Here is a 15,035-nt window from a genome sequence, read left to right as displayed (position 1 = left end):
AATTTTTCCCTCAGTGTGTTTTGTAAAAAATAATTAAATTGAATAATATATGAAATAACAGACATTTAACAACAATTACAAATGACAAATTATTCTTTTAACTACTTCAGATTCTGTTAGTTGCGGTTACAGTTAAGTAAATTTTTAAAGCGTATTTATATGACGTCTTGAAATCTGAACATAAAATTAAATATGCCTTAATACGAAAAACATATGTTAAATTTTTTATTCACATTTAACTAAAAAAGTAAACTTTACTCCTAAATTCTCACTTTGAGAGAAAAACCGTTACTAAAAATTCGGTTATACTCGGTTCCTTTAATGAGTTTACTTGTCTTTATAAAAATGTATTAATTTTCAGTTTAAACTGATTTTTTTTTAAATTAACTGCCATTTTAGCAGTTTTTAATGATGTTAATTTATAAAATTAATGCACACTTTTCAAATTTTGCTGAAGTATTAGAAGAACAACTTCATTTATTTGAAAATAAGTTAAAATCATTATTACAAATTTGTTTTAAAGAGTGAAATATTTTTAGCACATATTTTGCATTAGTTTTAAAAGAAATATGTATTATTTAAATATGTACTATAACTGAAATTACATTTTCAAACGAAAGTACATATATTGGAAACAAATAAATGGTAAATGAGTTATTTATGGTTTCAACTGTTGCTTATCATTTTGTAACTGTAAATTTCAGTATAAGCTTATTCTACTAAGCTGACATCTGAAGTGGTTAAAGAAAGAACACCTAATTCTGTTTTTATATTGTAGTTAGGTTTTCAAATGTACTAGGTAGCATAAACGGAGTAGAATATATTTAGCGCATACGGTAAAAACAAATCGGGGATTCTAGATGATGAGAAATTATTACAGAAAATAAGTTCCAGCAAATCATAACAAAATCATTAATTTAATCTTTCGTATGATTTTTATGTAGTGACGCATACTTTAAATCATAAATTTATAAAGATAATTATGTTGTTCATTTTAAGAAAAACTGAAGTGTTTAAAGAAAGTAATTTGGTACTAACGTGCGAATACAAAAACGAAAAAAAACCTACATATTGAAGCATGTTAACTATTTTTTGACATCTTCCGACAACAGGCATATTTGTTTAAATAAACATTTTAAATCTCTCTGGTCATATGAAAGTCTTTTGAGAACTAAGTTCGTATATCAGACGTAAAATAGGTTTTCCAAGGGCGTATTTTATAATTACATTTCCTTAGTTTTCGTTTTTGAACATTTTAGTGTACAATGAGAACTTTTAAAAGTACTTAAAGTATTACAATCATTAAAAAAGTATGTTTATAATAAAAATATATTCTAGCAACTTTTATCTCGAATAAGAGTGCTTCAATAATGAAATTCAAAAGAAAAAATTTAGAAAAAAGATTCACTGCATCATGTTGGATTGAAATAAGACTAGAGAAAGAAAAATGGAGTTTTCTTCCCAGCCTGTTTCAAACAAAAATCGTATACAAAACTCTATGCAAAAACAGAATTAGGTGTATATATTTTTTCATTTTTTGGAATGTAAAAAAATTAATTAATAAAAATATATAAAAATAAAATTAAAAAGAACAGAAGCGAGATTATTTTGCTTTGTTTTGCAGACAAGACGAACAACTTGCACATATCTTTTTTCTCCTTCTTTGAATGTTTTTGATACTTTTTTCTTGTTTTCTCTTTGCACCTTCAGGATGAAAAGAATCAAATTATAACGTCAAACATTTGGTTAAATCTGGTAAGTTGTTTCATTCTAAACCGTCGCAAAACACACACAAAAAACAGACGAACCGAATTCTTAGCCAAAAGCGCAAGAAATAAAAAAAAAATAAATAAATAAATCCTGATCCTGAAACGTTATTCACTATTTCATGTATGCTGCGTGGATTAGGGAAAATATATTGCCTATTTTACTAATATAAATTTTTAGAAAAAAAAAAAAAAAAAAAAAAAAAAAAAAACTTTACAAAAGAAAGCTTGTCGCTTGGAAATTTATTCTCAAATATGAACTCGCGTTTTTGGCTATTGAAGCAATTACTGGCAAGCTATTTTCCTTTCGTCCACTATGCTAATTTATAGAACCATCTGTTACTTTAGTTTTTTCTCCTATTGAGAACCCAATTTTCCACTCCCCCTTGTTTATTTATAATTTTTTGCGTTCCCTGTTTTCAGGCCTGCACAAGAGCAACAATGTGCTTGAAAAAAAAGTTTGTGTGTTTGGAATGATTCTCTACTTTATATTCTTTTTTTCGTTTCCCCTCTTATAGGACGAAAAGAACCAACAAATAATTTCAAATATCTGGTTAAAATTGGTAAGTTGGAAAATCGATACACCAGCTCAATCCGAGGATAAACCAAGTCCAAATATAATTTTTTAAATTCAGTTTTATGTCATGTAAAAGCATTAGGGCCCTCATGGTCCGGGAATAATTCTCGGATATTGTCATAATCTAAATTTTAGGCTTGATTTATCCTCTTTTGCCAAGCCTAATCCGGCCCTATCGTTAACAATTGCATGGTGGCATTCTAGTTTATTTTAGCCTCTTGCAAATAAGTTAAACTAATAAATAATGACTTTTTGGCCTTTATATTCTGAGAGGTACATCACTTTATAAGGATATTCGGCATGGGCATAATGCATGCTAGGGCCATTCTTGCAAAAAGGAACAAAAATCGCGCTAAAAATGCTCAATTCAGCTTTATAAAACGACGCTTGGAATTTGGAACGATTAAAATTAGAAACGATTGAACATTTGAAGCATTACTAAAATTTAGATGAGTAGTAAGAAGCATTTTTTGCATGAAAACAGGAAAATAAATAAAAATTTAGAGGTTCTTACTTGCATGCGAATTATTAAGAAGAATTAGCTTTTTGTAGAAAATAATATATAGGTTTAAATGCACGGTTTTAAGAGAATGAAATAAAACTTTTATTTATTCGGATGCTGAAGACGAGACTTGAAAATACTTTTATGCCTTTAATAAAATTTTTAGACCTTTGTTTTGAACTATAGCTCGTAGAATTCAGGTATGAAATACATTTACGCTTTTTATGAAATGAAGCCTACTTTTGCATTAAACATTAAATCTTTACGTATAAAACTTTAGAAAGTATTAAGTATTAGAGCAGTACATGATTGAAACAAAGATAAATTTGAATTCTTATTATTCAGATATATATATTATTATTATCACTTTATTGTAAAATTAAGTCTGAGGATTATTATTTAAATGCCTAATATCACATTACGTAACTACTAGTCTGCGACGTAACGGATGGTGTAAGAAACATAAACGAAAATGTAAGTTTCAGCATATCAAACAATTAAAATATATTTTGCATCTATTTATAATAGAACTAAAATAAGTAATAATATATATTTAATCCCATCTTTGAAATCTGAAAGTTTTATTCCTATAAATTTTCAATTCCAGAAGCAAATTTCAATTCCGATTTTTTTAGGGATACTATTTTTAAACTATAAAATAAATATTTATTTATTTATATCCTAAACTACTGTAACCAAAACAATGCTCTGTTTCTGAGTCTCTTAAATCTGTTATCATATTGTTTCTGGTATCTATTTATTGAAATACGTATTGACAAAAAGGAAAAGAAAAGAAAAATATCTTTATTGCATTAAATCTAAATAACATGCTATGCTCAAAATGGCCAACAAGTACTATATTTTACATATAACTGTGTATTATGTGAAACAAATCGCAGTTAGAGATCATACAAACAAAAAGGAATACAATAATAATTTCTGTTGAAAAAGAGTATATGTCAAAATTTATCAAACTTTAAAACCTTCTCATGCATTTTCTCTGTTAACAAATCAATGCAGTGTACTAAAAAAGTGTGAAAAGTAAAAACAAAATTAAAAAATTAACAAAGGAAAAAAAGAAAGAAAAAGGGGAAAATAAAAGGGAATGAGATTAGCTTTCTGCATTTAGAATCAGTCATTCAAATCAAAAAATTCAAAGATCTCACCTTCTGGTTGAAATATTAAAACAAATTTGAATATCTTTGAAAGTTGGTTGATATTTTGGATAATTTTGGATCCATAGAATAAATGTTAGTGTTCTTCAGAATTTTGCTGATATTTTGGATGCTTACAACAAATATGAGTATCTTCGAAATATGGCTAATATTCGGATTCTTAAAACAAATTATCTCCTAAATTTTCCTGATATATGGATGAACTTTGGTTCCTATGACATCCCATCGCTGTGCGTAAAACATACGCAATATAAAGTAATTTCAATAACATTAAGTCTAATTTCATCCATATTTACGCAGCAAACATTTGTCATTATTAACACTATTTATGAAAATGCATAGCAGTATGTTTGTGTACTTAAGCCATCCATGAAATCAGATATCCATGTTACGTCCTCTAAAATTTTTTTCTTCATGAATAGTGAAGGAGCAGTTTTCAACTTTGACATAGCACAAACAATTTTGTAAATAACTGTCATCATTTACAACTAAAACATTCATTAGCAACAGGCTTTGCTAGTAAAAAAAACGAAAAGAGAACTGTATTCTGCCATTGAAAGAAATGCGCGTAATTTACTCACCCCCAGAACAAAAAGGTAGTGATGAAAAAATTAAAAAGACCACTGAAAGTGAATTTATGTTACATCAGCCGTGACATACATATTTCTCTCTTCTTTGTAATTTAGTTAACCTAATTTAATTAATCGTTTGTGCTTTTTAATGCCAATTAAAATATCGCAAAGGAACAAGTGCACTTTTAGAAAACACTTTTAGTCTAACAGTTCTAAGCAATTTTACAAATCTGTAAGGGATAATTCTATCATACTAATAACACTATATCAGAGACGTTTTGTTAAGAAGGAAAATTAAAAACTGAAAATGAAAATTAATATGAATTCAATTATATTTACTGAAACTTATCTCAATTGCAGTCTTAGAAAAAACTTTGGCATTAAAACAAATCGATTTTGATACATATAAATATATATAACGAATGGAACTAACTAAATAACGAATGGAACTAACAAAGAGCAACAACGTTCAACCCAACAATCATTCACGGTGGTGACGTTTGAAATGTCTTTACTTTTTTCCTACATTTTTATCTTTTTTACCCGAGAAAACATTTGAAAAATAGGAAAAAATACGGAAGTCTTAATTCAAAATGTAATTAGATAGAGCGAAATTATATTTGCATTAAACACTCGGAAAATACTGAACAGAATTATATGCAATTTGTTATGGATACTGAGTATAAGATAACAAGGTAGCAGGTCCATACCTTAAAACAATGAAAGTGCTCATTTATTATCGTAATTATTGTTCATGGATGTAGGGTTATTTGGAAGTGACGTTACAAGATGATGTATAAAATAAATCTGATAGGGAGTATCGTCCGATTTAATAAATACATAAGTCTCACAATGAGCCTTCATGTAGATAATGAGATAATTGATGTATGTCTATATTGAATCATTACCCTCCTACATAAAAGCTGTTTTTAGTTCTTGGAGGCAGATGAAAAATTGCAGTCATTCTCCGTAGTGCATCCGAGAAATGTTCAGTTGAAGGCAGATCTGAAAATATGGTTGATCAGTCCATATACCGAATATTTTCATTTTTAAATCCAACTTTTGCCTTTTATGAAAAGGAACCGAGGGTCAACTGCATCCTTAAAGAGTTGTATTGCACATATGTATTCTTCGAGCAAAACACTCTGAGAAACAGTAACTTTTGAAACTAGATTCCAGCGGCAATTGAGAGTGTATGGGAGAACTGTGTAGCTGTGACATCTGAATAAAAATGCCAAATACTCCTCTTCATTCAGACGTCTTGGCTTTTGGATGACCATGCCCAAGACTAAAGGCTATGAATTTGTTTTCGAAAACTCGAGAAAGCATTAGGTGTTAGATTGTGCTGATTTTTTTAATTTGAATTTATTATCATTCTGCTACCAATTTACTAATTATTTGTCACCTCATTCACGATCTCAACGTTGGTGGCTACTCATTGCTCTTTTATCTTGTTTTTCGATGCAATGTCTTCAAAATTTCTTTAATTTCTAACTTTCATTTAGCTACTTTAATATTTAAGTTACTTTTATGTTGTAATAGAGTTTTTAATTATTTAACACCTAAAATTAAGTTCTAAATTAATTGGTACATCGATTCGGTTTTATGAGATAGGGATATTCGTAAGTTACCAAAGGAACATAGCAACAGTTTCAATTTTGATACCAAATTCTTATTTGAATATAGAAGTATATTATAATATATCGTAACATAATAGACTGTAATTAAATTTGTTAACAAACACTTAACTTTTAGTATTTACATGCAGGTAAAATGTTCGTATATTTAATCATTGTAAAATTAAAAGTTATAACATATATTTTCTACAGTCAAAAGTAATCAAGGATTTTGCAATGGAAAATAATTGCTACATTTTTGGGATTCAATGCAAATAAATAAATCACAAATCAACAGTTAAAAGGGAGAAAAAGCGAATAAATTACACGAAGAGCAGCATAAAATTTTACAAGAATGTAAAATATCTCTTAGAATTCGTTTCACATGGCTCATTTAATATTATTATTAATTTAAGTGGCTGGACCCATTCAAATTATTATGAAAGAGCTTATTATTTCAAAGATCTCTTGAATTTAAGAAGAAGGAATTTTTGAACGTTTAAGTAAGGAACTGGTGCACTTGAAGCATATACAGGATGATTTGTGTGTCCTGATACCTCGCAGTACACTTTGCTATGAGTAAATATTATACACTTTCCTATGAGGAGCTTAGGGACTTTCACAGAAATGTTTCACTTTGTACTATTGCCAAATATAAATGTTTTCATTTCAACAGTCTCAACAGCACCCAAGTTAATCATAAAACTAGCATTAGCTCAGTCTTAATAAGTAGGTTCAAAATAAGGTGATTCAACCCCCTCGGCCAAAAGTTCTTTCAGGCACGCATCTGTTCCCTCTGATATGAGTCTTCTTTGCTATTCATCCCTCTAGAAATCGCCTTATTTCTTTTACTATTCATTGCGAGTAAACTATTCAAAAGGTGTACTTTCTTAACTTGCTTACCTAATCCGATCTTACTAAAAGAGAAGTATTTCTCAGCAGTCATGTTAGTCTAGCATTTAACAAGAAATTTTTTGCTTAATGCATTTTCATGAGTTTTATTTCCTGAATCATTTCAGAGAGCATTTTTCTTTCTCTTTCTGCCAAGCAGCACATATGTAATTTTTCAGCTGGCCTTCCTGCTGAAAAAACGTCATATTATGTGTTGCTGATAGTTTCTTTGAATATTACCCACGTATGGACTGCAGTTAATTTAAATGCTGCAATGCATTAATTATTCATCTTCTCGACCTACTTTCTAGTGTCTGTTGTATTGCTGTTTAATGTTCCTTACCTGCACTACATATATCGCTATATCATACTTATCACAGAAGCCATGTTCCAGATGCTTTTTTACGTTATGCCCAACAAGAATACGCAAGTGAAAAAATATTAGAAAGAATATTGGTAATAGTCTCACTTTTCTTCTGTCTTGATATATCAATTTCGCTCGTGTTTCTCAATATTTTGGAATTCTCTATGAATTTAATTTGATTTAATTTCTTATTTCGGTTTAATCATGTATTTCTCGTACGTTCTTTTTTATATTTCTAATCAATTACGTTCTTTTTCAAAAGTCTATCATGATTTCGAGCAATGCAGGGAAATCGTTTGTTAGTCATATTTTTATCTTTGTTTACAAAAGATCTTTTAATAAAATGACACGATAATTGGAATATCCTTGACTGTAATGGTGAATATCCTTGATTATAAAAGTGAATATCTTTATTATTACGCATGAGAAATTTTTTTATATGTATTATTTCCTATATCTATTACGCATTGTGCAAGCGCATTGTTCATATTTATCTGGTTTAGATTCTTTACAGGGAAAACATTTTTAGTTTGAAATAATGATTTGCCAGCCGAAAATATCTTCAACCTGCTTTCACAAAGTATGGAGTTTTTAATAAATTATTTTAATGTTTTGAAACCCACTGTAAATTTAAGCATTTGTATTTGAGATGAAAGTGTCGGCCTTAAAATAATTCTCAGCTGTTTCATTATTTCTCAAAACGTGATTTACTTATGAAAGTTTGGCAGACAATCAGACGTAACGTATAATTAGCAGAACGTTTGATTCTTCTAACAGTATAGTAGACAGCGAAGATGGTATTTTTTATGCTCCAACATTTGTTTTCCTTGTCTTGTATATACTTCTACACGCTTTTATGATCCCTAAATTTTATTTTATTCGAGAAATAGAATCTAGATATTCACAGTGATATCATCTCTTAATATTTCGTTTTGCTTCTGCACAACATGGAAATTTTTCTAAATAAGATGAAACTTACTCCTCATAAGACACGGTTAGTATTTTTTTATTGACATTTATTGAAGGTGGAATATTTAGAGGTATAAAATGAAGTATTGAAAACGTATTCTGTAAACAGACACTTAATTCAAGTTAACTTAATCAAGTTAAGGGAAGAAATGAATCACACGTAGCACTTCTACAAAACGTTAGAGTAGAATTAGTAAATACAATTGATATTTGTAAAACGAAACAACTTTAAAACTGTTTGGCCTTCTTCATCAATTACTTCGAAATTATTTATTTCTGAACTAGTTATTTAAGATGTTTCATGTCACTAAAGATTCATCATGATTTTCTCAAGCAAAAATTCACTAATTACAGTATCTATCATTAACTTCACATCTACACCTACAGTTTTTTTTAACTTATGTGTAACTTCATGGAACGGATAAGTTATTATATTAGGTATGTACACTTGCACTCTCTTTCTTGTGTCTGATAACGAAATTCAATTTTTTTCCCTTCATTTCTGGACTTTCGTCTTTTATTGTAGAATTGATTCAATTGTAGTGTCTGCAAAGACTTTGATATCAAATTCATTTTCATTTTATTTATAATACATAGTCTACAGGATGTGTGAAGTTAACTTCTGAAAATGTTTTAGACATTTTATATGATTTTTCTTGAAATTGTTTCCAAGTCAGGATTTTGTGAAATGAAATGAGCTCTTGTTTATATCCAAGAAAAGACTAACATCCAAGACTTTGATCTTCTGAATTTTTATGATTTTAGGGCACAGGTTAGAGGAATTTATATTTTCTTGATGAAAACTCCTTTTTCATATCACGATTGTGCCATTTTCTGATGATTCACATTATAGTTATGGAGTTTAGTGTTTTTTGGTAGCATAAACTAAGTCCAAACTCCTAACAATCTTAGAGCGAGTTTTTGCTGTGTCTGAAAAGAACTATAAAGTCTTGACAAGTTTCAAAAGCAAACCTTTTTTTTTTATTAAATTAGAACTTGAATATAAAAGTACTTCTCGTGCTTGACAGGATCAGCTACCACTCGTTGTGATGTACTTACAGGAAATACTCAAATTCAAAAGCTGAAACTTAGTAGTCAAATGACTATAGAATTTAATCTAAGTAAGTTATCCTCAACCGGCGCCCTCAAGAGGCAGAAACATGCTCTGTGTCTTACAATCTAAAAAACCTGTTAAACTAGATTTGCATTTTCGTACAGAAACGGAAAGGAGAAATTGTTGTTGTTGTAGCTTATCCTTCAAAAGTCTTCCGAAATCAGACAAGATCAAAAAGTCTGTTGACCATAAGAAAGTCGAGAACAAGGAGAGGATTGAAAAATATATTCTCTGTTGAAAGGTCTAAACAATCCAAGATGTAATCGGCCGAAGCCTTAAGCTCGTGGCACTTGATGTGGTCACTTGCTTCTCGTGAAAGTGCAGTACGGGAGCTCCTCTCACATATAAAGGTTAGAGCCATTACCGGCCTACTACCCAGATACCAGTGATGGATGGGGACGAGAATAGTTCTAAAAAAGTAAGGCCGAAGAGGCTGGAGTAAAACGAGTACATCCGCCCTATGCCATTTTGTCCACTATGTGTCTGCATATGTCCGCAAATGTCTACATGAGATGGAATCCATTGGAGATGGACATCATAGTGTAGCCAAATCAGCTTATGTAGGATGGAAATGTTGGTTTTATAGCCCACTGAGATCCAATTGCTAAGATGTAGGGAACTACGGCTATCAGATAAGATCCATAGATCTTCTATTTCCTTTTGGCTAGAATAACTTCGAATCCCACAGCAATTAATATTAATTCAATTTTGAAAACTCAACAGAAATCCGGGTTATGTTGGCAAAAAGTAATTTTTTTCTGAGGAATTTCAATACAAAATCTGCTGCCTTCATTATCAGCAATTTTACTTCTATCAGCGAAGAGAAAAAGAGAAGTGGTAGTAAAGTAATTGGTTACGCAAAATAGTAGTAACCTTACAAACTGACTGAAGCTGTTTGCTAAACTCACAAGAAGAAAAACGTTTTTTAAAAAAAATTCAATATGTAGATTACTTTGCCTGGCTAAAACAACATAAGTTTTCACTTTAGAATAATAACAATTTTATAAAGAATATATGAACAAATTTTTATGTTGTAATGATATAGTCTTTTTACACGATTTTATGAACAGTATACATAATTTTTAATTTTACCTAATTTGCTCTTTACATAAGATATTCTTCATTTTAATATATTCTTATTTTAGTTTTACAAGTCAGAATACGAAAATCATTAGAGTTTTCAATCATTTTTTAAACATTTTGTATGTTTATTTATATTATTGAAAAAGGTTTTCTTTAATTGAAATAACAAGTAAATTTTCCATCTGTAACAAAAATTAATTTCTTTAATCCAAAGAACTCAGTGAACGATAATGTGAATTTTTCAGTTTTCGGAACTCCCGTATTAACTAATAAACATTTGTTTCAGCTTTTAATTGCAGTTTAGAAGCTTACATTCAGTAAACATTATTCCACTGTATAAGCATAATTCCATTGAATAGTAGAATTAAAAAAACATTTCCAAATTTATGGTACAAACTATGAAAGTACTCATTAAAGACATTGTAACAAAAATGCGCTTGAGTTGCAAAATAATCCAAAGAAAAGCAGTTTCTCAGTTCTTTTACATTTATTCAATGAATATCATACTTACCTATTAGCATTCATGCTTGTTCATGCCAAAATTGTTATGTGTTTAGCTACTTCAAAGACTGCTCACTAAAAATAACAGCATTTCTCATTAGTATGAGTTGAATTAAATAATGAAACATAAGTTCTTTTATACTTAATGTGAAGAATAATAAAAAGAAACAAGTAAACCGTTCTTATAGATTAAATTTCATTTAGATTTATTTTATTTCTCACTTTTCCATGTTAAAACAGAAAAGAAGAAAGATCTCGCTTTTACTTAAAAGACTGAATTTGAGCCGTCACCTCAACCATTTTATTGGAATAGAATTGTAGTTGAAATTTTTTTTACTATTCAAATGAAAACTAGCTTTCACTTACAGCCTCTTTGAAGTTTCAAATTTCCAATTAAAGAAAAGCATCGTAATAAAAATAACTAGAATTAATATTTCACTTTACAAACAGCATTGAAGCGAGAGTAATAAATTATTCAGTAAAGTCTCTTTTTTATGTAACTATTTGTTGAAATTCTAATTTGTTCCCGCTAGGTGTTGTTGAATTCGCCAGAGCTTTTTTTTTTTTTTTTTTTTTGTGTATATTCGATTTGACGCTTCACCACAAGCTGCTATACTGAAAAGTAATATTTTGAATTAAGCATTAGAAATGTTGCATTGATATAAGCAATGCGTAACTAAAACAGCAAATAAATATAAAGATTCGCCGAAATCATGTTTCTATGTAAAATTCTTTTATTGAAACATGTAATAGTATTAATTTTCTTGAAGTATCAGTAAAATTATTTTTTAATTCTAAATTAATATTAAAATTTATTTCTTCATTGTAATCTATGCATATCTGGAAAAAACTGTTGAGTTATTTAACACAGTATGTTCGGTTTCAACAAATGCTGCAACTAGTCTTTCTGTACATATTTATGCAATAATTCACATTTGTAGTACTTATTGCAGCTTGTTCATTAGAAAAAAAGATGATTTGTTCCGAAATGAGGTATATGTTTTGCCAAGAGGCTTATTAATTCGCAACAGCCGTCATAAACCAAAAAAGAAGAAAATATTTGTGAAAAATCTAGAATAAACAAACATATTTAATTTACCGATAAAAACTGCAATTTAATGAGTTCTAGGGCCCATTCTGAATTTTAAAATCTAACGTAAATTTGTGGATACAACAGCTGTTGCTTTTCATCATTAGAACTTGGATTATCATTGCTAATAATAAAAAATTACGAACAATTTCATAAAATAATCATGATCATTTCCATTTGCTTGAGACTGCTTGTAAACTTTACTTGACAGATGCGAAAATGAAACAGTATAGGTAATAAAAGATAAAACATATTTGAAGAATACATGTAATGCTTTATGTAAGTTGTTTATTTTTAAATATGATTTTAGTAATAAATAAACCTCCAGTAACGCAGCTAATGAGAGAGTGAAATGCTTTGTGCCACTGAATTCTTGCATTTTTCAACAAAAGACTTTAAACAAGAACATTCTTCCAAAAAACTGTGAAAAAATCTCTGAAGTGATGAAAATAAGAGATGGAATTTAAGCTATTAAGACTATATATTAAGAGTTCATTTACTTATATCTAGTATCATTAGCCAATAGTGTATCACAAGAAATAGTAAATATATCAGAAAAGTAAATTCTTAAATCAAATAGGTTTATTAAACCTCTTCAACAAAAACCGAAACTTACAGTTTTTCAAGAATTAACAACAGTTTTCTCGAAACAGTGGCAACATTTGCGTTTATATTTAAAATTACGCAAAACTTTTACCGCCTTCAATCGATCAAAAAAAAAAAAAAAAAAAAAAAAAAAAAATCTGAAATGTTTCAGATTTTAAATTACGTCCAAAGGGGCGTTTTTTAGCATTTTGTGTGTTACCTTTCTTTATTAAATATCATGTTCCTCGCACTTAAACCATAAGATCCAGTGCAACAGCAATATCGCAAAATAGTTTTAAAACGAGCATATCTTTAGAATTTCCGATACAGAGACTCACGCACTGGAGATAAAAATGTTTTTTCTGCACAACGTTGCCATTGCTCGCTTTGAAATCCTTGAGTTTGTTAATCAAAAATTCGTCAAAGTTTTAAAAAATAGGAAATCGATCATAAAACAAATTTCAAATTTCAAATTTGGTCTTCCACATGCTCATATTCGTTGGAGGATTACGTTATTCAAAATTCGATGACTCTATGTACCGTTGTTTTATCACAATACGAGAAATATACATACATTTATGCAGATTTTTCAATATTTAATTTCTTCAAATATAATGCACGACTCTAACATTTTGTGGCAACAGTTTGAAAAGTGAACCGACATTTATGAGTCCGACGCAAAATGCCAAAACGAAACTAATAGTCCTACGGGATTCAAATCCCTTTGGACTAAAAACCTAGTTTAATTACCAAACTGATCGCTTTACTGCATGCAGTTAGTTAATAAAACAAATATAAAATCACTACATTACTTACTATTTTGAAACTTTCCTTTATCTTCAACATGAAAATTCTCTTAAAACATAATATTAACATTAGTTTAAGTAAAAAAATAATTAAAGCAATAAAAGACAGTTTTACTTTTATTTTATTGTAATGATACGAATTTGCAGTTGTCCTATTCATACAATGTTGCAAATAACGCTTTTCATTTATAACAGCTAGTATGTATATCTATATATTAAAGATTTGAGTTTGCTTACATATGCTAATAGAGCTTCCTCATCTGGAATCAGTATGACAATTATAAAAGTATGTAAAAACATAAAGGAAGACTAACATATAAATATGAGAATTTAAAGACAAAGTAAAATATTTATAAAAAAATTGCGAATGTGGAAATTCTAAAATACATACGAACAACATATAGAAATTTGAAAAAAAAATTATCAGCCTTTCTTTTTTTTTAAAGGAAAAAAGAAAGAAAAGTCATGTAAAAACGAAAAAAGAAATGGAGAACGGAAAAACAGATATGTCTCATCAGAAGTCTACGAATGCGTAATTTCATTAGTAGCGTTGCTGCCTTTGCTAGTTCTTTCACACACAAAATAATAAAAACGTTTTGAAATATTTTATTAAAAATTAATCAAAATGTTGCAAAAGAACTTGTGAATTCATTTTTGTGCAACTGAAGAATGTATGATAATAACCTAAGAATTGTTTAAAAAATAGGGAAATAACTATTATGAAAATTATTGTGAAAGTGAAACTGTTCTAAAACTTAGGTGCATGATAACCACGATATGTAAGCAGAAAAGTGAAAACATTCTAAGTGAGACCCTTAATACAAGAAACATGCATCCAACAATAAAAATAAACATCAGAGTAAATACATAAAATAAACTAGTCACAAGCGAAAAAGTTAATTCTTACATATTCTTCGCTTTGCGTGAAAGTAAAAATTTTATTATTTGTTCTTTTCTTGTTATTATTTTCTTGCATATAATATATAAAGACATATATATATATATATATATATATATTTGATTTATACATAATTTATTTACTAAATAATACTTATTATTATATTATCTCCTAAGATTAATTACAGTAGAATGATCTGAAAAGAGTGAATCTATACTTAAGATCTATACTTTAAGATCATACAACATTTGATTTATACATACAATATATATAAATCAAAAAACATTGGAACGAAGAAGAACTTCTATTTTCCTCCGATGCAGATTAGTTTCATTGTTTTCAATTTTCATTAAAAATATTTTCAAGAATATATATATATAGAGAGAGAGAGTGAGATGAATCTGGCAGTAGCAGAAGGCGAGGCACAAATAATATACGTATACCTTTTAAAATGCTACTAGAAAATACAACATTGTTAAATGTGTTTTTTGAACTAAATTTGTAAGTTTAAATCATTGAATATTTT

General features: G+C 28.8%; 1 protein-coding gene across 9 annotated transcripts in view; it reads left to right on the top strand.

Moving 5' to 3' along the window:
- The window catches only part of LOC118183570 (neuronal acetylcholine receptor subunit alpha-7-like), a 999,128-nt gene that overhangs the window by 670,260 nt on the left and 313,833 nt on the right, over window positions 1-15,035 (top strand). For 7 of the 9 annotated variants that reach the window (XM_085815221.1, XM_085815227.1, XM_085815222.1 and 4 more), the window contains exon 3: window positions 2,285-2,329. In XM_085815221.1, the coding sequence (XP_085671347.1) occupies window positions 2,285-2,329 (45 nt within the window). Of the gene's footprint in view, window positions 1-1,710; window positions 1,756-2,284; window positions 2,330-15,035 lie in introns of all 9 variants that reach the window. The other 2 variants (XM_085815220.1, XM_085815225.1) reach the window with 1 other exon arrangement.

The sequence above is a fragment of the Stegodyphus dumicola genome, chromosome 4 (genome assembly GCF_044657685.1).
Source record: "Stegodyphus dumicola isolate Sdum_Otavi_A_Nest chromosome 4, ASM4465768v1".
NCBI lineage: Eukaryota > Metazoa > Arthropoda > Arachnida > Araneae > Eresidae > Stegodyphus > Stegodyphus dumicola.
The sequence above is the reverse complement of the archived record's forward strand: the minus strand, read 5'-3'. Positions and strand labels throughout refer to the sequence as shown.